Source organism: Coffea arabica, chromosome 11c (genome assembly GCF_036785885.1).
Source record: "Coffea arabica cultivar ET-39 chromosome 11c, Coffea Arabica ET-39 HiFi, whole genome shotgun sequence".
Taxonomy (NCBI): domain Eukaryota; kingdom Viridiplantae; phylum Streptophyta; class Magnoliopsida; order Gentianales; family Rubiaceae; genus Coffea; species Coffea arabica.
Genome location: NC_092330.1, coordinates 711,408 through 738,036, shown reverse-complemented (window position 1 = coordinate 738,036; position 26,629 = coordinate 711,408). Strand labels below are relative to the sequence as shown.

The 26,629-nt window shown below is 38.2% G+C and overlaps 2 protein-coding genes across 2 annotated transcripts; both read left to right on the top strand.

Annotated features, from left to right (window-relative positions):
• Positions 1 to 913: 913 nt before the first annotated feature.
• On the top strand, positions 914 to 5,665 carry LOC113715461 (uncharacterized). The gene is made up of 2 exons (XM_027239666.2): positions 914 to 2,910; positions 3,663 to 5,665. Exon 1 carries the CDS (start codon positions 1,045 to 1,047, stop codon positions 2,866 to 2,868), a length of 1,824 nt encoding a protein of 607 aa, XP_027095467.1. The 5' UTR covers positions 914 to 1,044; the 3' UTR covers positions 2,869 to 2,910; positions 3,663 to 5,665.
• Positions 5,666 to 7,793: 2,128 nt separating this feature from the next.
• Positions 7,794 to 26,166, top strand: LOC113716923 (histone acetyltransferase HAC1). Its single transcript, XM_027241480.2, has 17 exons — positions 7,794 to 8,158; positions 9,076 to 9,405; positions 10,725 to 10,836; positions 11,101 to 11,401; positions 11,489 to 12,007; positions 12,258 to 14,098; positions 18,195 to 18,491; positions 18,592 to 18,870; positions 19,684 to 19,812; positions 20,459 to 20,659; positions 20,756 to 20,898; positions 21,005 to 21,317; positions 21,730 to 21,869; positions 23,336 to 23,414; positions 23,523 to 23,915; positions 25,259 to 25,476; positions 25,589 to 26,166. Exons 2-17 carry the CDS (start codon positions 9,215 to 9,217, stop codon positions 25,701 to 25,703), a joined length of 5,271 nt encoding a protein of 1,756 aa, XP_027097281.2. The 5' UTR covers positions 7,794 to 8,158; positions 9,076 to 9,214; the 3' UTR covers positions 25,704 to 26,166.
• Positions 26,167 to 26,629: the final 463 nt, after the last annotated feature.

The following is a 26,629-nucleotide window of genomic DNA, read 5'->3' as shown; positions in this document are numbered from 1 at the left end:
GGAGCTGAACATGCACAAGTTCAAATTGCATTTGATACTTTAATCAAATCCTAATTTCTGTTTGAATTTGGGCTCGAGCTAGTTGAAGATCGAATTAAAATCTACCATTTTTTGAATTAAATCTCAACTGTTCATTTACAACCGTATCACTACCATCTCTTAACCTAGCAATGCATGTGTTTTTCTTCTTGTTTCGGTTAAAGCAAAGCTCGAATTGTATGATTTTTTTAATCAATTTTCTTTTTAGTGTTCATCATTTCCTCTTTTAACATATTCACATGAAAATTTTTTATCACTTCACATGAAAGTTGATAATTTGACAAGATTGGGGGTTTCGACCTTTAGCAAAGTTTTTTTTTCTTTGGGATATAATCCATGGATTAGTTATCATGATCCATTTGAATGGCACGTTTTTCATGAGTTTATCTAAAAATTTAGTGTAGTTTACTGTAATTGTTTTAGAATTCATTGCAATTGCAGCAGGAAATTTTGGTGTATTGAGAAAAATAAAAAATAAAAACACCCCATCTCCATCACCACTAGGAATGGCAACCGGGGAAGGGGGGGGGTGAAGTCCCTCATCCCGTTGCCCAAGCATTCCCCCCTCGTCGGTGCCTACTTGGGCTAATAGAATAAATGTATAATGAGTAAAAGTGTAATTATTGGTAATTGAGTATAAATGTATTAGTATATATGTAATGCACATGCAAAACTCAAGCTGAAATTGGGCTATCCAGCCAATTGTACCTGATTGAAAACTTTATAATAGCACAAGGGGTGAATTGATTCAATTAGACATTCATGTGAAAAAGAAACATTTTTTGAGGGGTGGTGGGTTTAATTAGAATTAACCCTTATAGTGACTATGGGTGACTAGTGTAATAACATGAAGAAGAAGGGCAACTTTTTTGAATGTCACCAACGTAAGATGCAGCAGGATGGGAAAGTTAAAAAGTGGGGTGGGACTATTGACATTTCAGCTTTCCTGAAAGTGCCAAATTCCAATTCCTTGATGAGAGTTGGCGCCAGAGGAAGGGAGAAAAGATGCACGTAATGATGGAGCAACTGGTGAGCATGGGGTTCCCCAACTCTCTGGCTGCTGAAGCTCTAAAGGCCGCCGGCGGCGACATCGTCAAGGCCACCGACTGGATTCTCAGCCGCAGCCAAACAACACCCAGTCCTCCTCATCGTCATACTGCTGATACTGCAACTGCTTTACAAGCCCCTCAAATTCACCATGATAATAGCCCTTCTCCTCCTCCTCCTCTTTCTCCTGCTGCTGCCTCCTCCAATTTCCAGCCCAAAATCGATCGCTTCTTTCACTTCCGTTGCAAAACTCAAACCCCAACGCCCGCTACTTCTTCTAAATCCCAACTATGCAAGGAGGAGGTGCAGCAGCAGCAGCATGATCATGCTGATGAAGACGTTCTTGATGATGATGACCATCACTTACAGGGAGGGAAGAGGCCTAGGCTAAGCAGCTCCCCGCAAGAACGCGATAATTATGCTAGTAAACAACAGCCCTCCTCCTCGCCGGTGGCATTTCCACGTGAACCCTTGTCGGAGCTGATGAGGCCATCCACCCTTGACCAAGTGGTTGGCCAAGAACACCTTCTGGGCCCCAATTCCGCCCTCCGCTCCGCCATTCGACATAGCCGCCTCCCTTCTATTGTCCTCTGGGGACCACCCGGCACCGGCAAGACCTCCATCGCCAGAGCCATTGTCAGTTCTTGCTCTGATGTCTACCGTTTTGTTCCCTTTTCAGCCGTGAATTCGGGGGTCAAGGAGGTCAGAGACGCGGTGGAGGAGGCTAGAAAGTGGAAATCAAAAAACTCCAAGATCGATAACAATAGGAGGATGAGGACTGTTCTTTTCATTGACGAGGTTCACAGGTTCAACAAGGCACAACAGGACTCTCTCCTACCGGTGATTGAGGATGGCAGCATTGTTTTCATAGGTGCCACCACTGAGAACCCATCTTTCCATTTGATTACTCCATTGTTGTCCCGTTGCACTGTGCTTGTCCTCAATCCCCTCAAACCCCACCACATTGCCACTCTCCTAAAGCGGGCCATTTCGGATTCCGATAAGGGACTCTCATCGTTCTCGAAAGTTCAAGTAGAGGATGAAGCCATTGAGTTCCTGGCAGCTCATTGTGACGGAGATGCAAGGGTGGCATTGAACAAATTGGAACTTTCGGCTACTACTGCAGCTACAGAGCGCTTTCATCAGAAAAAAGGACGTGGAGGAGGAGAAGGATCGTTGGATTCAGATGTGCTTTCGATCACTGTAAGTCATGTCAAAGAGGCAATGCAGTCTAAGCATATAGCTTATGACAGGGACGGTGAAGAGCATTACAACCTCATCAGTGCGCTCCACAAGTCCATGAGAGGGAGTGATGCTGATGCGTCAATCTATTGGTTGGCCAGGATGCTGGAAGGAGGAGAACAGCCCCTGTACATTGCACGTCGCCTCATCAGATTTGCCAGTGAAGATGTAGGCTTGGCTGATCCATCTGCCCTTACTCAGGCTGTTGCTTGCTACCAAGCTTGTCACTTTATTGGCATGCCAGAGTGCAATGTGGTTCTAGCGCAATGCGTTGCCTACTTGGCTCTGGCTCCTAAATCAATTTCCGTCTACAGAGCAATTCAAGATGCACAGAAGGTAGCACGAGACTCTGTTGGGCAGAATGAGGGGGTGCCGCTTCACCTAAGGAATGCACCGACGAAGCTAATGAAGGAGATTGGATATGGGAAAGGCTATGTCTATCCTCCTGACAATCCTAAAGCTTCATCTCAGACCTATATGCCACCATCACTTCAAGGTTATAAATTCCTTCACTGGCCAAATGCTCCAGGGGCTGATTGATATCATGCGTTGGGTCTGCCACTATATTATTCTTTCTTTGTGGTTAGAACTCTTCATCCTTTTTCTATGTTTTCTTCCCTCCACCTCTTTAGATTTGTGTATAGACCTAGGATGCCTCATAGTCCCCTTGAAAGGAAAGGGTTACAAGAACTTTTGCACGTTTTTGAATCATCTGGTAAAATTTCAGCTTGTTTGTATGGTAGTTTTGTAGCTATTGAATTGGAATGAACTTGTAAAACTGCCATTTACTAGCTATGCTTTGTGGAATAGAATCTTGATCATGATAAAGTGACATATTGTAGTGTATGTGCCCACTGGATTTGTTATAAATACTTAACGTATGAGTCTATGTTAACTTATCTACAAGATCTAATAAAAGCACTTCTAGGGACTAAATTGAGGAAACTAACTGATTCTGAAGGGTTGGGCATGTATTGCATATGCCAGTAATCATACCTCTATGGGGAATCAAGGCATTTTCCATTAGTTAGTTCAGTATGTATAGCAAAAGAACCAGTTGGGCGAACTGTACTGAGGAAAGCAAAATTGAAGAAAAGATGATATAGGCAGTTGAATGCACAAAGAAATCATGTCACTTCCTAACCTCACCTTCCGTTAACCTTCAATTAGATGCTCCCTTGAATTAATAGGTGAATGACAAGCACAGTTACAGCATTGAATGTGAGTCAAAAGAAAGATTTAATGGACGGGTGTAGTACATTTACATCATGACTTGTGCATTTGATTCATTTCATCAAACAATGTCTCCTAATTTTAGTTAATTGGATTTATAGAGTTGGTTAGCACCTTAATATGGACTCAGTTGCACCAGTGTCGCAGTCAAGATCCAAAAGGTTGTATGTTCTAATTTCCTTCATGTGTAAATGTCATTCCCAACAAGGGACCTAACAGTGTGTATTACGACAACTTCAAAATCAGCTGCTAAGCAACAAGATGCTTTTGTCACATATTCAATTCTTCTCCCTTATTTTGTTGCTTGAAGTGCTCTTAGAACAAAAATTTTTTTGTTAGGACTGAGGTCAGCATGAATACCATTAGATCTGCTACAAGATCTCCCTTCTTTTAGTTTTGTTCCTTATATTGTAGTTGTTTCTTTAACAATCTTTCTGGGTAAATTTTTGTGTTGCATTGAGTCCACAGACTTAATTGTAAGAAATTCTGGTGATATGTGATGTTACATTGCCAAAAATGATTATAATTCGTGATATCTACCTTGGCTGAAATCTGCTGTCTATCTCTGTGTGTGTTCATAGACATCAATGCTACTTTTCACATATCTGTATCTTGATGTTGAGTCATAGTTGCATTGACCTTAATGATTAAATTGTTTAACATGTTGATAGATGTTATCTTTTTCCGATATAAATTGTCATTTTATCTTGTAATCCAGGTCTAGTCTTTTAACTTTATAAGTTGTTCTGAATTGTCTATGCGTGACCTATGCAGTATTATTTCACTATTTGTTTTTTGGTAAATATATTACCTGACACATTGCATCGGCTGTCAGTGAGTCATCTCAGGATAAAAAGGTTATGCAACTTTTTCTCATGGAGTAGATTTATTTATTTGTTCTACATGTCACCTCTTTGTGCAATTCAACTTTAGTATTCAAACTAATAACTTAGTTTGAATAGTAGACTTAATCATCTCTTTTTATTTTCTGATTTTATCACTTTCCAAAAGATATGAATGAAAATTTATGAATAAAAAGGTTCAGCATTGTACACTGAAACTTGTAGTTTATGTGCGCATGTTCTCAGTTTCTGACTTCATTTGTGCCTCCAAGTATTTTGGTTCTCAGCAAACACCGTTTGAATTCCATTATGCAAAATTAACTTCTGGAGATCCCTCTAGGAATCATGTATGCTTTCATTTCCATGGCAATAGGTGGGCACACTCTCTTATTATATTTGAGAAATCAGAAAAATGCTGCTTGTGTAATAAATCCTTGGATATCAGGACACTATTCTTCTTCATTCCAAAAGGTGCTTGGCTACTCTTTGGATCCCCTTCATCAATGTTGTGCATGTGCATGCTTGTGTGTCTGGGTCTATGATTTGCTGTTTATGTCCCGTCATGATCTAGAGACTGAATTGTGAAAATGCATGTTCATCGGTTACATATGATCGTTTAGAAAGTTCATTGGTGGAGTTAAAGACACATTTTACCGATCAACTAGGCCGAAACATTCTTTGTTTCTTTGCCTCTTGATTTCAGATTTTGAAAACATTATTTAAATTTAGTGTTGCATGAGAAGCTACACCTAATATTTGAATCTGTTTAGAGACCACTTTTGCTCAGGTTTTAGGCGTATGAAAAGATTTGCTGTTGCTGCTGAACATAGTGAATTTGCAAGACATCAATACTAGGTCTGGTGGTTCTCTGAACTTGTTTTGTGGTTGAAGTTCCACTGTTTTTCTGTTTTCTTTTCCTCCCCATTTTGAATTTTGTTGTGACAAGGTGAAGGATGGATGTAACAAAGATTGAAGATATCATCTTACAGCTTACCTGCGAGCATTTGTTACTTGAAACTTGGAAATTATTCTGAGCTGTGGTTTGATCCCAATTCTAGTCCAAATCTGGTAGCAAAAGGTAGGATTAAGTTTTTTTTTTTTTTTAATTAAAAAATACATCATTAGGTAGGGTTAGGTCTTTATACGCTGTCACGTCAACGCAGATTTTTTTTTTTTTTTTTTTTTTTACACTAGCAGTTGTTGATATAATATTGCATCTGTGTATACTGACGGTGCATATAAAAATTAGCCATGCAAATCAAGCTGAATATGTAGTAGATGTGTATTTGGAAGTTCTGAAAACAAAAAATGTGGAAAAGTGAATTAAAGTTTCATTTTTCTTTATGAAATACAAAGGTCTAAGCATCTCAATGATGAACATTTAAAAAAAAAAGAAAAAAAAAAAAACTTTATAAGAGAAGCCCGCAAAACATGTAGTTCAACTATTGGTCACCTACAAAATCCTTAGGATTTCCGTTCTCCTCCTAATACTGTGAACGTACATTTTGAAAAAGACCTCATGGTACTATTAGATATAGAATGGGAAGAAACATTCCCTAACTGGATGGTTATCTATGTCAATTGGTAGTTATTTTGGTAATTAAACCTTTTTTTATAATAAAAAGTTTGGATATTTACACCTATTGGTAGTTGCCGCAAAAATTATGTTGGTCGTATATAATTGGATAGTTAGGATAAATTTTAGTTTTTGCGAGGATAAAAATGAAAGTTTAAAAGGATTGATAATAGAGATAACGATTAATGGATAATACAGACAAAGATAAATGTAGAAATACACTAAGTTAACTGCTTATACAGACTTTATTGTTGTAAAGATAGCAGTCAAATTTGGATTTCTGCTTAGACCTTGTGCTGGGATGGCATCTAATAAATTCAATCATCTCATAAACTTTGGAAAACAAATTTGAAAATTTTAAAGAAACACACAAACTTAATGTAATTTAAGGCAACGAAATATCTACCACTATCACAGCGTGTCCTTTATTATTATTATTTTAAGTGTAAATAGATGGTTTCGAATCCAAGATTTCCCACTTCTACAAATATTTATCTGTACTACTTGATCCACCCCTCCCTCTCACTGTCATAGCCGCATGGTAATTATCGAAGACGTTAGAGTTTATAATTTGGATGACTAAAAAATCTCAAGTAAAAAAGAAGTATTGTACCCCTATGTATATCATATATTGGATACTTACTAGAAATTATTGAAAATATGATGAAATGGATAAAAACTAATGGAAAAGCTATTGCTTTGGTCCCTTATTTTTGGGGTCTAGACTAACGTGCAGCCTCTCCTTTATCACCATATCATTTGAGTTCCCTTATTTTCATAAAAATTGACGATGTAGAATTTTTAACCATAAATTGATGACTAATTTGGATTTTATCTTTTAAGCTTTAACCATGATGGTCCCTTAGAATCACAAAATTCCAATTCTACCCGTTAAATCTTAAGGTTCGTCATCAACTGAATTTTTTTAGACTTGCTATTAGCTTCTAATTTTGTACTCTACGAAGCATAAATTTAAGCATTTTTCCTTTCATCTTTTGGCAAATATCTGCATGATATCTTAACTAAAATTACCTTGTTTGGATCGTAGTTTTCTGCAAAAAGACTTTTACGTTTTCTGTGAGCATACTTTCTAACCACCCTTTTAATTCACATACATAAAATCGCTATAGTATATATATATATATATATTTTATAAAGCTCCTAAAAATAACGATCAAAATGGACGTTATGATTAACATTTCATTTGAGATTTTTTTTAAAGTCAGGCAAAATTATTTTCTTCATCATGAGAAGTGCTTTGGGTGAGTTGTAGCAATTTTTTAACCTTTAGAGTGAGCCAGTGAGGGATTTTATATGTCTATAAACAAGGATAATGAGAGATCACACGGGTATTCTTCCAAAAAAATTAAGAAAAATAAGGGGGGGGGGGGAATGAGTATTGCGTCGGGTTATCATATTTTACTCACTCATGAATCAATTCAAATAATTAAAGATAAGTGTGAGCAAATCCCCCAATTAGACCATCAACTATTTTACTAATCCAACTTTGATCCTTCATCTTAAAAATGAGACAAAATGGTCATTCAACAAAATTTTTTTGAGCAAAATTGGCATCTTTGCCACGAAAAAGCCAAAAGAATTCAAATCTCATCGTTGCATTCGATCAACTATTTATTAACTGCTCTGTCACATATATATAGGGATCAATTTGCTCAAAAAATTTTATTGGAGGATAATTCGGTCCCATTTTTAAGATAGAGGACCAAACGTGAATTAGCAAAATAGTTAAAGAACCATTTGAAGGATTTGCTCTATTAGTATCCTACACTCGTAAACATTACTCCCCGTGGCGACTTAATAAAACGGAGAAGGAAAGGTGGGGAAAAAAAAAAAAGAAGAAGACAAAAACATTTAATTTTAAAATTTTTTAATTTAATAATATTATTAGTAGCAGAAGAAAACACTAAAAACAGAGAGAGAGAGCACCATCGGAGAAGAACGGAAGTACGAAAGAACGAACCCAAAAAACGAAGAAATCGAAGATCCCGGCGTTGTCCAGAGTCCATCAAAGTTTGGGGGAAGTTTGATTCTCTGTCGCCTCAGCCTCGATTGAGCCCCAATTTAAGGATTCGTTCCCGCAATCGATCACCACAGCTCAATAGGGGGTTTCAAACCCTAATCTGACCAAATTAGTCAAAATTAATTTACTATTATTTAGGTAAAATCTTCCTCCTTTCCGTCACCTTCTCCTAATTATTCTTCTAACCGTGCTTCTTCTGTTCTTCAATTGTGGCGCACCATGCCTGTACGGGAGGGGGGGGGGCTGTTTTGTGCTATTAAATGGTCAACCGGGGAGGGAGTCAAGTCCAGGAATGAATGTGTTGTTAAAAATGGAGTTCAGTTTGTAGTTCTTGCTGCTTTTTTGAATTTGATTGAAAGATCATCTCTTTTTTGGAATTGATTGCTGGTTCTAGTGTTACTTGCTGCTGAAGGTGATTTTTCATGTTCAATGATGCTGCTTCACGTTAAATTTATGGGAAGTGCTCGTTTTTTAGCTTGCTGAAAAAGTGGAATGAGGATCATCTGACATACACTGCTGCTTGCTTAACTGGGGATTGAGATTATTCTGTTGTTGTCATTAGTTTTGATAGTATTGATTCTGTTGCTGCTGGTAATTGTATTCGAATGGAAAAGAACAAGCTCTCATTGCTTGTTCATGTGCAAAGTTGATTTTTTTTTCCTGTTAGTTTTCTGTTGGTAGTTTTTTTGGTTTTTGTGTATAGAGTGAATGTCAGTACAAAGTAAAGATTTTGAGTGAGCGAGAAAGGATGCTTTCTTAGTTGGTCATTGTGCCATTCCACCTCTGTGGTGTGGAGTATTCAAGCCTTTGATAATTTAGGTCAAAGTTGATTTTTTTTTTTGGTTTCTTATCATTTGTTTGTATTCGGGCTCATCTCAAATTGATTTTCAGTCTCAAGGAGAAAGAGTTCCTCTAAAGTTGGTGTCATTGGATGCAGTTCCTCTTCCTTCTTTTCTGATTCTTTGCAAGGACGCTGTTTTTACTGTATTATTTATTGCTTGACTTAACTGTCTACTAATTGAGTTTCTTATTACACGCTCTTTTTTTTTCCCCAGGAGAGGTGCTTGTACAGAGTATGGAGTACATTGGCTAATGATGAATGTATTATTGCTACTATTGCTATTAGTATGAAGTTATTGCCTGGATGGTGGATTTGTGAGGATTTGTTGCCGAAAAGTCTGCTATTAGGTAAGGATGAATCTACAGGCGCACATGTCAGGCCAAATTTCTGGCCAAGTACCAAATCAATCTGGTCCTTTGCCTGGAATATCCCAGCAAAATGGAAATCCTTTAACTGCCCAGATGCAAAATCCTGTTGCTCATGCAAATGTGCCCAATATGGAGCCCGAGTTTATAAGAGTACGCAGAAATATGCAGCAGAGAATGTAAGATCTTTGTCTGTATGGTTGTGTGTCATTTGACTTGGTGTTTCGCTATTTTCCATCTCTCCCTCTCTCTCTCATTGGTGTTGGGGTTCGTCATATCAATAGATGGACATCGATAGATCACCAGAGATCCAGCATTTGTTTGCAGCTATTCTGCTTAATTGTTAAAAAAAAAAAAAAAATGGAATAGGTGTTTTTGAAAAAATTTTGCTGTAGCTCTGTATGAGAAATTTTTTTACTGTGGATGTATGTTGGATCATTTTTGGAGTTTTTGAGGTGTGTCGCAAACACCACTCCTCCACCTCCCTCTTCCCTGGACACACCACCACCCTCTTCCCGGCCACCCCCCACCACTGTACTCAGCCCCATTTCCCTCTCCCTTCCCTCTTGCCTCCGCCCTCCCTTCCCCGCTCTGGCCATCTCTTTTCATCCCTCCCCCTCTCTTCTCCTCTCTTTTCCCCTGCTACCCTCCCCGTCCCTCGCTAGTTCTTTCCTCCTCCCTCGAGACTCCCCAACCACTTCACCTTCCCCATCCCGCCTCCCCCACCCTCCCCAAGCACCTCCCTTTTGCCCCTCCTGCCCCATCTTCCTCCACTGTTTCCCTTTCCTGTTTTCCCTTGCTGGCCTTTCCCCTCCTTGTTTTCCCCGGCTACCCTCGCCCAGAGCTGGTCGGGACCAGCTCTGGTTGGGGGAGGGGGTAGGGGAGCGGCCAGAGGAGGGAGGGAGGGAAAGGGTAGAGGAGAGGGTGACCAGCTCTGGTTGGGGGAGGGGGTAGGGGAGCGGCCAGAGGAGGGAGGGAGGGAAAGGGTAGAGGAGAGGGTGACCAGCTCTGGTTGGGGGAGGGGGTAGGGGAGCGGCCAGAGGAGGGAGGGAGGGAGGTGAGGATGGTGGGGGAAAACAGATGGGAGGGAGGGAAAGGGTAGAGGAAGAGGGGGCGGGAGGGGAAAAGTGGATGTAGTGCCTGGTTGGGGGAAGTAAGGAGGGGAGGGGAGAAGAGGAGGAGGGAGGGGCAGGTGATGTTACTTTTTCCTATGGATTTTTTTGGTATTTTTATTAAGTGTTTTTGGGGTGTGTTACTGTAGAGTTGTATTTGAAAAACTAGTATTTGAAAAATAGTGAAATCCATATAGGCCTATAGTCTTTTGCTGTTTATTCTCGATTAATTTTTCAGGCATGTAGCTACTTTCTGCTTTTCAAATCATATATTTTCTTGGTCAAGGTTTTGCTGGATTGTGATTCTGACTTCTTATAAATTGTTTATATCCCTGTAGTGTTCTAAAACTAGGCTTTGAATAAAAGTTTATTTTTTTGTCTTCCAGATTTCACTATCTCATGCAGCGTTTGCAGCCTGCTCATGACATGCCACAAAGAAGGATCGTTGATATAGTGAAACGTTTAGAAGAGGCTCTGTTCAAAAATGCTGCTACAAAGGTGTATTACTTTTTTTCCGAGTTTATACATGCTGTTTTATTGCAAGTTATATCCATCTTCCTCACGTGTTGTCTATGAGATACTTAAGTGCTGCTGATTTCTTCTTCATATTTCAATTATCCTACCATTCTGATAAAAGTTAAGTTGGTCTGTGCTATAAATGTGGAGGTTTAGCATTCATCGTTCTTCTAATCAGAGTGTTTTTATGCAGAAATTTTGCCATACTATAGTATTTTTAACCATGGCAGCTGTCTTCTAATTTAGGAGGAGTACATGAACATAGCTACCTTGGAGAATCGGTTGCATGTTTTAATTGAACGCCTGCCTCTGAGTAACCAGAGTCAGCAATACTCACATGTGAATTCTTCCTCTTCTATTGGTACAATGATACCAACTCCTGGCATGGCTCAAAGTGGGAATTCAAACCTGATGGCGACATCAGCTGTTGATAATGGAAATACTTCTAATAATATTGCTTCCTCCAATATAAATTCTGGAAATTTCTTGCCTTCCCATGGGCCCTCCGTGACTGCAGCACATGCTGGTTCATTCAGTTCAGCTGATGGTACTGAGAAGGCTTATGTTCTTTTAAATGGTTATGCTATCAGCTTATCTTTTCAACCGCAAAGTTTAATCAGATTCATTTTTGCAGGACCATCTTCAAATGGATATCAGCAGCCACCTTCCAATTTTGCCATCAGTTCTGGTGGAAGCAATTTGGTGTCATCTATGGGAGCACAAAGAATGGCAAGCCAAATGATCCCTACTCCTGGATTTAATAATCCAGGCAGTGAGCTTATTAATAATACCAGTAGTAGTCAAGCATACATGAATATGGAGTCATCAAGTAATGTTGGTGCATTTTCAAGTGTTGATTCTACGGCAATATCCCAACCGCTGCAGCAAAAGCAGCATGTTGGTGGTCAAAACAGCCGAATTTTGCACAGCCTTGGCAGCCACATGGGTGGCGGGATTAGGTCTGGCATGCAGCAGAAGTCCTATGGACTATCAAATGGAGTCTTAAATGGAGGATTAGGAATGATGACAAGCAATCTGCATGTAGTAAGTGGTCCTGGGGCTTCAGAGGGCTATATGACTGGCACTATGTACGGAAACTCACCCAAGCCTTTGCAACCATCTTTTGATCCAAATCAACGAACATTGGTACAAGGTAGTCTTTGTGTCTGTGTGTGTGGTGTTGTTAGCACTGGCACTGGAGTAGGTTCTACCTAAATAAAAATTTCACTATTTCATCTGCTTGGATTTTTGTGAAGGGAGTTATATATGTGTGTGTGCATACTTTGCGTGTGTTTTCTATAATGTGCTACACAAATTTAGCAAAGCTATAAAGAGTTCCCAAGCTCTAATCAGATGGCATTGACTATCAACTTGCTTCTCACTGAAACTAATCCATTTGGCAGGGGATGGATATGGGGTTAGCACTGGGGATTCTTCAGGATCTGGAAATTTATACGTCCCTGTAACTTCTGTTGGTTCGATGATGAACAATCAGAACTTGAATGCAGTTACCTTGCAGTCTATGCCTCAAACGAGCTCTCCATTGTTGTCAAATCAGTCACATCACTCGCACACTTCTCAACAGGTGGCAAGCATTAAACCTCAGTCCATTGATTCCATGGAAAAGAATTTTCAAAACCAAAATTCACTGACAGAGAATCTTGGGCGATCCCATCCACACCAACAATTTCAGCAGCAGTCTCATCAATTTCAGCAAGCACAACTGGTTCAGCATCAACTCCAGCAAAAGCCGCAAAGTCAGCAGCACCAGCTTTTACCAAAGAATGATGCTTTTGGCCGGTCTCAGCTCTCATCAGAGTTACCTGCCTCAGTTAAGACTGAACCAGGGATGGAGCGTAGTGAAGGGGCTCTACATTCTCAAGTCCCTGAACACTACCAGTTCTCTGAATTGCCAAATCAGTTTGGGCAGAATTCTTTGGAGGAGCATTCTAGAGGAGGTGCACAATTAATTTCTTTTCCATCTGGCCCACAAGACATTTGTCCATCGCTATCTCAGACTTCAGAGCAAATGCAACAATTAATGCATCAGAACCAGTTTGTTACTGACTCACAAAGTGATTTTGGCTGCCTCCCTAGTGGGGTTCAATCAGATGCTGTGGCACAGGGCCAGTGGTATCCCGAGTCTCAGGATCGTTCACAGGTCCCAGGGTGCTTCCCACATGAACAAAATGTTCAAGAGGAATTTCACCAGAGAATTGCAGGGCAAGATGGAGCCCAGCAAAATAATTTATCCTCAGATGGTTCTGTTGTTGGTCAATCTTCTGCTGCTTCTAGATTGGATAAGCCTTCAAATGTAGGTGGAGCTGCCTGCAGATCTGGTAATCTTAGTCGTGACAGGCAGTTCAGGAATCAGCAGAGATGGCTTCTGTTTTTGCGACATGCTCGTCGTTGTCCTGCTCCAGAAGGGAAATGTCCAGATCCCCATTGCTTAACAGTTCAAGAGTTATTGAGGCATATGGAAAAGTGTGAATCATTACAATGCTCGTTTCCTCGTTGCTGTGCAACAAAGATTCTAATTAGTCATCATAAGCGGTGCAAAGATGCTAGTTGCCCTGTTTGCGTTCCCGTAAAAAATTTTGTGCAGGCCCAGTTAAAGGCATTTAGTCGGCCCCATTTTGGTTCTGGTTTTGTAAGATCAGTCAATGGATCCCGTAAGCCATATGAGACTGGTGAAAATACAGTTAGGTCAAATTTGAAGACAATAGTTGAGACCCCTGAAGATTTACAACCATCTATTAAGCGCATGAAGATTGAGCCGCCCTCCCAATCTGTTCATGAAATTCAAAATCCAGTAGTACAAGCTCCCACTGTTAGCGAATCTCAAGTGTTTCATACCACACAGCAAACTGAACAAATTGTCAATCCGAGTATGCCCATGAAATCTGAGGTTGCAGAGGTTAAGATGGAAGTCTCTATGAACATTGGTCAGGGAAGTCCAAAGAATATTGTTGTGAAAAAGGACAATTCAAATGATTCATGTATGCAAAGGACTGATGCTGATCCCGTTATGTCAAATAACCCTGCTGTTTTGCCAAAACAGGCCAGTGTTAAGATTGAAAAAGAAGTGGATCCAGCTAAAGAGGAATCCAACTCATTACCTGCCGATAATGCTGGTGCTTCAAAGTCTGGGAAGCCAAAAATTAAGGGAGTATCACTGACTGAATTGTTCACACCTGAGCAAGTTCGGCAGCATATAATAGGTCTCAGGCAGTGGGTTGGCCAGGTAATGCCACAAACCATGTTTTTATTTCATTTATGGATTGCGATTTTAGCAGTTATCCAGCATAGTTTAGTTAACTCCCATATATACAAGCTGTTCTTTGGCATCTCAGTTTGCAGTTGAATGGAAGCAATTGAATAAGAGGATTGGGCATGGACGTAACATTGATTAGCACTATACTGCATTCTCTTCACCATCTATGCTTTTATTTTGATTTGATACTTGATGTCTTTGATCGTAGATAGTTAGGTTGTTTGAAGAGTCTTGAGAGCATCAAAACATCCTCCCTGCAACCATGGTTAACTTGCCCACATACTTATATGACTTATAACACTTACCTGTTTCCAAGAGGAGAATAGGAGATGCTTCTCACTATAGAACTTGTTTAATTAAAACTGCAATTTTACCTTTGCAATACTTTGACCTAAATAGTTTGTTGTCGTATAAACATTTAATGGAGCTGCAGCACTAGCTCCTTCGGCTTCTGAAATGTTGAAATGAAATAATTGAAGAACCTACCAGATTCTTGTAATATTCTTAGCCTTTTCAGGACTCACTATTCATAAATGCTGCCTGGCTCAGTATAAAACTGTAAAATGGAAAGACTTTTTCGATTATTCAATGAATCTTTCTCGAGTGAAACAGGAGATACTTGAGTGGGTTACCAGAAGCTATGCATTTTTGTTTCCTTGTAATTTGTTCCACTTTGGTACCTGTCATTCTGCTTTTTCTCTGTGAAGAGGGAAATATGAAATGTATTGGCCTTATCCTAAGCAAACGTACTTCCTTACAGTTGGTTTCTCTTTCCAAAGTCACTTGGAGAACTTGCATCATTACATTGTGCAAAAAATGATTTACCTCTTGTTTAGATAAACATGGTTTCTCAATTATAGCCGCATCCAGGGTTATATTGAAGTCAGTAAAAACATCATCGTGTCATCTCAGTGTACCTGTCTTTTGAGGCTTTTTACTTAACATGGTATTGAATCTGGTAAATCCTGTCTTGTTGCCATGTAATGCTTGAATTTTAAGGTAAAGGAGGGGCTGCATGTTAGATCTGCTTGTTGAGGATATGATGGCTGAGATTGATTATCGAATATTGTAGACAAGTTGGTAATATATTAAGGGGGTGTTTGGTAAATGGGTTTCAACCCCTACTATGGGTTTCAAATTCAATCATACCCATACGTAATGTTTGCTTGGGGCCAATGGGAATAGATCAATGGGAATGATAGGCCTCTTTTATGTGTTTTTTGATTAACCATCTCTCACTAGGGAATCATCTTAATTACCCATCTTATTCTCCTTCAATAGCCCCCTTATTCTCCTTAAAAATAAGAAAACAAAATGCTACCATTTCTGCTGTATTCAACAAAGGGAAAAAAATAAAAAAAGAAATAATGTAAAAGAAAAATAATATATTGTAAAACCCATTCCACATTAACAAACACACTATGGGTTTTCATCAAAACCCATTATCATTGACCACCCTATGATAGCGATAGTGATTGTGGAATTCAACCAAATGGCTTCTAAGTTATGATCAATTTTTCTAGTGTGTTTTGCTGGATAATACCAGACAAAGATGAATGTTCTGGTGAAAAATGCAGAACTTTTTGGTGGATTCACATATATTTGAACTTTTACATCAAAATGTTACTGGCTAGAATTTTGTTTCTGACTTGACTTAATCTCTGTATTGTTTTTCAGAAGCAAACTTGAACCTTTTAAATGACTACAGTGTAGAGTCTAAATTCCAGGATGACATTCAGAAATATGCACTAACAGATAATATTACCTTAAATAGGGAGCTACTTTTGAATATCTGAAATTACATATTTTGTTACACCAAACCCTTCTTGTCGTATGGTTAGGTCTTGGGTGTGGAAAAGGTTTAGGTAACTGGTGCATGCAGCGAGAAAAAAATTGTTGGGCCAATGTGGTGCACCCAAGTTCTCTGGTGGGGAGAAAAGAAATTCAATAACTTTTTGTAGCCAGTTACTGCACTGACTTCACGAAACTACTTTTTTTTAGAGGAATCTGGTCTATTAAATATGTAAAGGTGGTTCTTACTTCTTGTGGAATTAGTTTTATTCTGGAATTGTAGCTGGAGCTAAGTGGCTTGTGTGTGGTTGATATTCTGGAGTGGGAGCTGGAGCTAATTAGCTTGTGTGTGGTTAATGTTACATACCCTGGAATAACTTCATGGTGGGTTGTCAATATATTTTGATCTAGCACCAAGAACAATAGAGGATCTCTGTGATTTCTGAAATCTTAACGGTAGAACTGTTGAAATCAGAGAATGGAAGAAGACTGAGGACAAAAAATGAATTTTAGGAGCTGAAGAAAGAAAGAAGGGAGTAGAAATTCTAGATTTTTCAATTACAGCACGATGCACCATCTTAAACTCAACAAAACTACTTGATATCTTTCAATATCCCTGAGCTATTTATTAGGGATCAAGACTTAAAAGCTATGAATTCTTGAAGATAGGGCCAACTTAATTGCTAAGAAAATTTATCATTTGAGAGTGAGGATAGGAAGTTGAGGTGAATTTGACTACTCTAACTGGCAGCTCCAATTTTTACTTTTCATAATTAACGGTATGTCTCCTAGGGAAATTTTGTACATTCTGATGCTATGTTGGAGACCTAAAATGACTGAAAGTCTTAGCTGTACAAACCTGTAGTCAACCGCTGAAATTTTCTCCCACACACTTTTAAGCCCTGACAGGATATAGGTCTACTGCAAGTACATTTACAATAAAGTTAAAATACATCAAATTATAATAGAAACAGTAGCAAATCTACAGATTTTATCAATTTCAGGATTTTCATGAATGTTATTGTACTTGTCTTTGCGTTCTGTTTCAATGCTGATCTTGTTTGTGGTTGCTTTATGGTCTAAAAATGATGTCACAAACGTTAGTTCATTATGTTGTGAGTTTAATATATTATGAGTTTACTCAAGTATTCATTGAATAGGCGATGTTAAAGTAGCTTTCCTGTAGATGGACATCTCTAGTTTCAAGACCTGAAACCAGTTAAATGTATTATTTATATAATTTGACTTTGACATAGGCAATAAAAACTTTGACATAGGCAAATTTTATTGCGTGATTCAGATAATGTTAATTTCATCTCTTTGCTTCTGTATTTTGAGAGGTTCGGGATATGCCACAATATGGGATTATTAGTGTGCGCTTTGGTGTTCAGATCACTAGAAATCAATAGATTCTTTTGCACACAGTTGTTTCTCTTGGTTTTTCAATCATGATCAGAGTTATAACCAATTAGATTGTTGTTCTGAATATCTGTTATGGCAACTGAGGCTTTCTAAATTTCAGTGTCTTATCAGTTTTCTGCTACGTGTGAGTCATAACCATTGGTACTTTGGGCTGGGAATAGTCAACTTGGTATTGAAAGGAATCCGTGTCATTCTGCAATTGGCTGAATTGAATAAATTCATGTCGGTTTTCTGTGATTTTAAGCTTTTATTCTGAAATGTTTTTCTACAATGAAAATGTTAGTATGGATGTATTGGGGGACCTGGAAAGGAAATTGAAAAGAAAAACAAGCTTGGGATTGGGGAAATACCGGGTGAATAGAATGTGAAATGATTGAACCTTGTCGACTCCTGTTACTGAGGAACAATTCTTTTCAAAGTTCAAGTTTTAGTGGAATAATGTGATATTCCATAAGCCTGTTTGAGCTTCTACCAGGTTATGAATTTACGACTACTCAATTGAGTCAAAGGATGTCACGAATAACTACAAGTTCTGTGCTGTGATAAATTAAACCAAAATGAAGTTATTATCACCTGTTTGGGGAACATCATATCCTTTTTGCAAATGTACATGTGGTGTGAAGGCTGGGCTGCATAACTTATCTTATACTTATGATGCATTGAAATTAACATATAATCTTGTATTTAGGTCAAACCTTGTAGCATTCGTATGACTAGTGTACAGGAATACAAGTTTGGTTGCCATTTGGTTGTGAACGAGAACATCGTGCTTTCTAGGATTTTTCTGGGAATAGAAACTTGTAGATATTATGAATCCATCCTTTTTGATCTGTATTTACTTTTTCTTGTGCAGAGTAAAGCAAAAGCAGAAAAAAATCAAGCGATGGAACAATCAATGAGTGAAAATTCTTGTCAGTTATGTGCAGTTGAGAAGCTCACTTTTGAACCACCACCGATATATTGCACCCCATGTGGTGCTCGCATTAAAAGAAATGCAATGTACTACACAATTGGAACTGGTGATACTCGGCATTACTTCTGTATTCCTTGCTACAATGAGGCTCGTGGAGACACCATCATAGCCGATGGAACAGCAATCCCCAAAGCAAGGCTTGAGAAGAAGAAAAATGATGAGGAGACTGAAGAATGGGTACATAACATTTAGCTTTTTCTGCATTTTTGCGTTTTTCTAATTTTTTTGTTCATCAGATGGTTCAGTGATGTTGGATGTTATTTCACTTTTTTCATAGTGGGTTCAATGTGACAAATGTGAAGCTTGGCAACACCAAATTTGTGCATTGTTTAATGGTAGAAGAAATGACGGTGGACAAGCCGAGTATACTTGCCCAAATTGCTATGTAGAAGAAGTTGAAAGAGGGGAGCGCAAGCCATTACCACAAAGTGCTGTCCTTGGAGCAAAAGATCTACCAAGAACCATTTTGAGTGATCACATTGAGATGCGGTTAGCAAAGCGACTGAAACACGAAAGACAAGAGAGAGCAAGTGTTCAAGGAAAGAATATTGATGAGGTGGTACTTTAGACACATCTTGATTTTTTTTCTCAAATGTTGATGGATGTTTTTAGAGTTATTTTGAATCTAATTATAAGTGCTTAAATGTTTTGTTATAGCCTATAGCCCATCTATGCAATTCTATTCATTTCTTGGAATCTTGATGAGATGTAACCTGTCTTTTGAATGTTGTATTCTCTTCTTCTGAGTCTTATCTTTGGGAGTGGCCATTAACCAGCTGACAATGTTTCAAGTTCATATGCTATTAGAGGAATAGGATTTACTGGCTCTGGATTATTAAGCATACTCATTATAACCTGTTTGCAAGTTTAGATATTAGTGACAGCTGTCGAGGGGCCTTGTCTTGTCTGTTTCAGCTTTTGTAGAGCTATTGAAAGAAGAGTGGTTGATAAAAATGCTGTTTACAATATTAAAAGCATGGATTTTGTATTGACTTTCTGTGACACTGCCTGGAAAGGCTTAATATAACAAATGAAAAAAGCTACTGGCAACATCTGAAAATAGCTTTTAGTTTAAAAGAAGCCATAATGTGCTGATATTATTCAGCTGAGTAGGGGTTTTTGCATTAGTGGCTTGCTGCTTCTCTTCTCAGATCTTTCCTGTCTGAATGCTAAGTGTTATCTTCTGTTCCTCCACATGGTGCTATTAGTGAAGTTTCTATATCATATTTATTCCATGTGGGAATCGTATTTACAAAAAGGATTTTGTTGTAGTACTAATTCTTCTACAATTGTTTGAACAAACTGAATATTTTCTTCTTCTTATCTTTGATATATTACTACTAATATCTTTATGCATCTATTTCACTAGGTTCCTGGAGCAGAAGGACTCGTTGTAAGAGTAGTTTCATCTGTGGACAAAAAGTTGGATGTAAAGTCACGGTTTCTTGAGATTTTCCAAGAGGAAAACTATCCATTGGAATTTCCATACAAGTCCAAGGTATGCGGTCCAAGTTATGTGAAGGTTATGTTGTGAAGGTGGTTTGAGGTTTAATTTTTAAAAGTTATATGCTTGGATTCTAAATTTCAAAATTTCTGTGCAATACAAGTTAACTGTTGGTATAAATCGCAGTTATCTTTTGTGCCTGGCCTAGGGAAATGTCTCTTTCTTTTTCTTTTTTATCAAGAGATCTTAGAGCTCTTATGTGTGTTCAAAATCCCAAATGTGTGGATCAATTTGGTTGTTTTTTGGGTTGGAGATTCGCACATGCACCTCTTCTGACAGTGTGGATCCCAATTTCTTGTCTTGCCTCTTTTTGGTGCTAAGGGGTGTCTAGACACAGAATAATGTTGTCAGTAATCAAGAATTATGATTTATGAGCAGAGACTCAACAAGCTGGAGAGGTATTGGGAATAGGTCAATATCACTAGGAGTAGCTCAGTTGTTATTCCTCAAATTTTCAGGGTGTGCCTGCACTTGAAATAAATGTTTTGTTGGATTGCTAAATAAATTTGTTTTTGTTGTGATCCAAATATCAGATTCTCTTTGCAAATGCTAATTGTCTTGTAGCCCTAGATTTTCATCAGATTTCCATCTTGTATTGCCTCCTACTTTTGGAACTCAACACTAAAAGCGGTGCTTCCAGGTATTACTCTTGTTCCAAAAGATTGAAGGGGTAGAAGTATGCTTGTTTGGCATGTATGTTCAAGAATTCGGATCAGAATGCCAGCAACCAAATCATCGGCGTGTTTATCTTTCATATCTGGATTCGGTTAAATATTTCAGACCAGAGGTGAAAACTGTGACTGGAGAAGCTCTCCGTACATATGTGTACCATGAAATTTTGGTAAATTTTTTCATTTTCTGTAATGTTTTATTCTGCCTTTTTTTTTTGGGGTTAATCACCAGACTAACAACTTTTACATAATGACATTTGCCCCAGATCGGATACCTGGAATATTGCAAAAAGCGGGGCTTTACAAGTTGTTATATATGGGCTTGTCCTCCACTAAAGGGTGAAGATTATATCTTATATTGCCATCCAGAAATCCAGAAGACGCCAAAGTCTGATAAACTTAGGGAATGGTGAGCTAAAAGACTAATGGTTTACAATACTTTCGTATCTAGCACCTAAAATATTTTAGTTCTCCACAAAATAGATGTTTGATATGGTTTTGCTTTCTTGTTTCAGGTACTTATCAATGTTAAGAAAAGCTTCAAAGGAAAATATTGTTGTAGATCTTACTAATTTGTATGACCATTTCTTTGTAAATACGGGTGAATGTAAAGCTAAGGTAACGGCTGCTCGGCTACCGTATTTTGATGGAGATTATTGGCCTGGGGCTGCAGAAGATATGATATACCAATTGCAACAAGAGGAGGATGGCAGAAAACAGCATAAGAAGGGAACTATAAAAAAGACCATAACAAAGAGAGCTCTAAAAGCATCCGGTCAGACTGATCTTTCTGGCAATGCGTCAAAGGATCTGCTACTAATGCATAAAGTAATTTACTGCATCTGAACCTTTTTGGTTTTTGTTTATCTTCCTACCACAACAATACCAATCTCTTGCTCTGAATCTTGTTCTTTTTGTCAGCACTATCGAGCGTCTTATGTTTTGTTTGAATTAGATGCAAAGATTCAATGGTTTCCCACCATAAAGCTTTTTTCTATTTTCTTTTCCTTTACTTTTCTAATTGAATTGCCGGACTGCCAGTTGAACAGATTCTCTAATGGCAACACAATGGGTAGGAGAGATGCAATTATTAGTTTATTGTTTTGAAACTTCTCACCAGCCTAAATGCTTTTCATGCCTAATTATGTTCAATGACCTGATTTTCTCCTTGAATACTGTTTTACAACTTAATTTTTGTGCTGATCTTTTTGGTTCTTGGGGGCTTTGCTTTTCATTGTAGCTTGGAGAAACTATATGTCCAATGAAGGAGGATTTTATCATGGTTCACTTGCAACACGCTTGCACTCACTGCTGCATTCTAATGGTATCTGGAAACCAATGGGTTTGTAATCAGTGCAAAAATTTTCAGCTCTGTGACAGGTATCCATTTCACTTTCCTTTTTGAAGTTTCTTAATAGCTGCCATTTTTTCTCTCAATTAAACAGAAAGACAAATCAAGAGAGTTGAGAATTAGTTGAGCAATTTGAATAAGAGAGGAGAATTTGTTCCAAGAGGAAAGGAATGCATTAGAGAGGAATAAACGAACTTCATACAAAAACATTTTTTTCCTGTTCAACCAAAGATTTTTGTTTTCTTAATTCTCAATGGAACTGCATCAATCGAGTTGCCCTTCCATAGAGGTCATTGGGGCTTGAACTTCGGAACTTTATGCATGGTTCTAAAGCTGCATCACAAGTAAAACTTGTTCATGGAAACTTATGGCATTCTTTCTTTTCAAATTGTAAGTATGCCTTACTGCAATAATATTTTACCTTTGTCCACCCGATGGCAATAGGATGCTGCATATCCTGCTCAATTTCTGTAGATGCCAACTTCTGATTGGCAATCCTAAACAAATTAATTACAAGATCTTGTGCGTACTGATTTGCTATTGCTTCTGATTGGCAATCCGAAACAAATTAATTACAAAAAATTGCTTTTGAATTTCAAGTCTCTTTCCTTGATAAAAAAAAAAGTGTGATCCTTGATGTTTGTAATTACCAGTTTCTTGTTTCGAGTGTTTTCGTTGAGTTACAGAATTATGTGAGGCATTTTAAACTTTTCTGGGGGCCAAGCAGGGTCTTCTTTGGGAGGTTAGTCAAAGGAGAAAACAGTCTGAGAGAAGTGCTTTTTCCTTGGTTTGATCATCAAAGTTTTTATTTTCATGCACAAATAATCGACAACTTTTACCAGGCCTTTCGGCACTAGTTCAACACTGGAATACCAAATGCGCCTGGAATTCTGTAGGCAGCATACGGAGCCAAGTTCCATAAGCTGCCCTACATTTTCATTTGTTTTGGTAGAGAATCCTGATACTTTCTAAGCATTTTCCTTGTGGGTGAGTACAAAAGGGCCGGCTAGAAAAGGAGGATACAGAGATGGAAGGTGATTGGAACTCCTGTACACTTAAGAGAAGCATCCAGTATTTTTTTTTTCCGAAACGATAGAATTTTATAACTTGAGAAAGTTTTACACTTTTGGAGCAAAGGCTCCTATCTTTTGGAGAAGCATCCAGTATGGCTTGACCATAAATTGAGTCGTGGTTGTAATTAAAGCTTTCTTTTTTCCCCTGGGCAACAAATTCTGCAATTAGTTAGGGGAATGGTTGAAGGAGAGATACAAAAAATCCTATCAAATTGAAAAACTACATATCTGTTTGTGATTATAGTTAAACTTTCATGCTAAATTTTTACTCTGGAGATTAATCTAAATCAGCCTGTATAAAAGTGCTATTTTTGGGTTACGAGTCATTTTACCAATGTCTAATTGATGGCAGGTATATTGTGATCTTTTGTCTTAATTAGTCTATGCACTGGTTTATACTGAACATAGCTTTGATAATACAGGTGTTATGAAGCTGAGCAAAAACTTGAAGACAGAGAGAGACATCCTATCAACCAGAAAGACAAGCATGCTCTTTATCGAGTAAGTTCTTCAATGAGTTGCTACATAATAAAGGCATCCTTTTGCCATACTATTATTTCATTTTTCCTTTAGCAGTCCTAACATGGAAGAGATTGATAAAATTTTCAGGTTGAAATCAATGATGTACCAGTAGATACCAAAGATAAAGATGAAATCCTTGAGAGTGAGTTCTTTGACACCAGGCAGGCATTTCTGAGTCTCTGTCAAGGAAATCATTATCAGTATGATACCCTCCGCCGTGCTAAACATTCATCCATGATGGTTCTTTACCATCTTCACAATCCTACTGCCCCAGCATTCGTGACGACATGCAATATATGCTTTCTGGATATTGAAGCTGGTCAAGGCTGGCGCTGCGAAACTTGCCCAGAATATGATATATGCAATTCATGTTACCAAAAAGATGGTGGGATTGATCATCCTCATAAGTTGACCAATCATCCCTCCATGGCTGAACGTGATGCACAAAACAAAGAAGCAAGACAAATGCGAGTCTTACAGGTATTTGTTCCTTTTCCTAATTCAAGATTTTCAGTTCTTTATATTTACATTTTTTTAATTCTTTTTTCAGCCTCGGTTGAGGGATGTTTATAGTTCTTTGAAAATTGACTTCTTTTTGGTTACTTTGAGTCTTGAGTTTTTTATCTTCTGGTGTATGGTGGGCATTGAAATGTGTCACACCTGACAGCCTAGCAAGCATAAAGCTTGGATTTTGACAAATCAGTGAAGAGGAATTTTGTTAATCAATGCAAAGTGATTCAACAATGTTAAATATCCATTTCAGAAAAGTTATGAGTCACTGCTGTGCATTTGTTGTTTGTATTAATACTTTTGCTTTGCTTGTCTGTGCTGTGACTGTACTGTATATTTTACATGCTTTGTTTGTCTGCTGTACATGTCCTGCATTTTGTGACATGCCATATATTATGCTGTGTTAATAAATGAGGAACCTATAAGGCCTGAGGGCTGCTGTTCATGTTATTTCCTTTTCTTCCTATTTATGGAACTAGGTGTTGTCTAAACCTGTGCATCAATTTCACAGATGCACTGAAAAAAGTATTTTTTATTGACTAAACAATCAAGTGATTCAAGACCATCTTGTGCATCAACTTGAAGACCTGTCATGCAAAAGGCATCCTTGGCTCCTCACCTTCATTATTTTTACCTTTTTGTTTAGATGGACTGGCATTTAACGCTGTAAACGAATTGAATTGAAGTTCGATTCTCAAACTCTCTACGAGCTTGAAAGTCAAGCTTGAGTTCGATTCGATTTAATATCGATAGGCTCGAGTTTGATTGGAGAGCTCAAAACTTTATTTAATTTTAAAATTTTTAATTTTATCAATCATACATATATAATATCTATATAGTAAAATAGTAAATGTATAATCTTATAGGAAATATTAATAAACAAATATTAAATGTAAGAAAGTATTTGAGCCTAATCAAACCGTAACGAGCTGAATATATGCAAGCTTGAATTCGAATTGATACTTTAATCAAGTCTAATGCTTTTTCGAATTTGAGCTCAAACTCATCCAAAGCCAAACTGGTCCTTAATGAATTGAGTCTGAACTGTTCATTAAGGACTCAGTTCGTTTACAGCCCTACTGGGAGTTGCCTGAATGAATAAAATGGTGAATATAGTCATTGATCACTACAATTGCCTGTGTGCTTCGTAAATTATTTGTCCAAATTTTTTTATTAATTTATTGTGCTACAATAAGGATGCTTGGTTCCAGAAGAGCTTGTAGTGTATAGGTGGTGGTTGCTTGATTACGAAAAATATTATCATCTTAAGCTGTTTGGTGAGTCTAATATGATTGGGCTACTGGTTTTTGCAGCTTCGTAAAATGCTTGACCTTCTGGTGCATGCTTCTCAATGCCGTTCTCCACAATGTCAATACCCGAATTGCCGCAAGGTTAAGGGTCTTTTCCGCCATGGAATACAGTGCAAAACACGTGCCTCTGGAGGCTGTCTTCTCTGTAAGAGAATGTGGTATCTCCTTCAACTGCATGCCCGAGCGTGCAAAGAATCTGAATGCCATGTTCCACGTTGCAGGTTTGTTTTCAAATGTTCCCCCATCGTTAAGGATTTCATGCTGGTTGCCATTAAGAGAAAAATCTCTCTATGGTTTAGCTGTATGTTTACACATGCCTGGGTAATGATGCAGAGATTTGAAGGAACACTTGAGAAGGCTACAACAGCAGTCTGATTCCCGACGCAGAGCTGCTGTGATGGAAATGATGAGACAGCGTGCTGCGGAGGTTGCTGGTAATGCTGGATGAGCAAGTTGTACATAATGGGTGGATACTTTGAAGACATGCTTCTAAGAGTAAGGTAGATTAATTACACATCTTAAAAGAGCTTATTCTGTGGGCTGTAACCGGGTGCCGACGATTAAAACTGCACTCGTTGATAAATTAACTGGATAAAGCTCCAAGGCAAAAGAACTTATAGGAGGTTGACTGGGTATATTCCTGGGCTATAATTCTTTCATACATACCTCTCTGAAAATTGCGTTGGGAGATTGGAGTATCTTTTTCTCCACTCTTTTGTTTCATCTCTTCCCTGACCCTATTTTCTGGGTGAACTTTCATCTTTAAATGTCTGTAGATGGGTTTTGTTTCTTCTTTCTTTTTGTGTTTCTTTAATATAAAGGTTGGAAGACGCTAAAGCCTACGGCTGTTGCCTGTGGCTCCTGTTTACAACCCTTTGGAATTGGAGGTAAAGTAAATTCTTCATAGGCAATTTACTTTTTCTTTAGAGTTGCAAAGGAGTAAATGACTGAACGGGCATGCGCAGGTCAACATAAAATATGTTCGCTGTTTAGGCCGTCTACCATGTAAGATATGATGCATCAAAGGCTCATGGATACTCCTTGTAGTTAAATTTTGTTTACTAGCTTAGCTTATGCAGCCGAATGTGGCTATATTACCAGTTGAAATTAGTTTTATTGGCCCAAGGATCATCACCAGTAAGTGGGTGAGCTGTAAGCATTGCTCTTCAGATGTCTCGATTGTGAAGGAAAAAAAAAAGAAAAATGCGAAGTTGCTTCTTGATTTTGCTCTAAATTGCCTGAATTCCTCTCTGATTGATTGAGATACATATAAACTACATTTCAGATGTTTTTCTTAGTTAAAGCTATAGAAATTAGTTTTTGATATTCAAATCCCTGCTCTTAATATGGTTTGACTGACTTAGATGAGTTGTG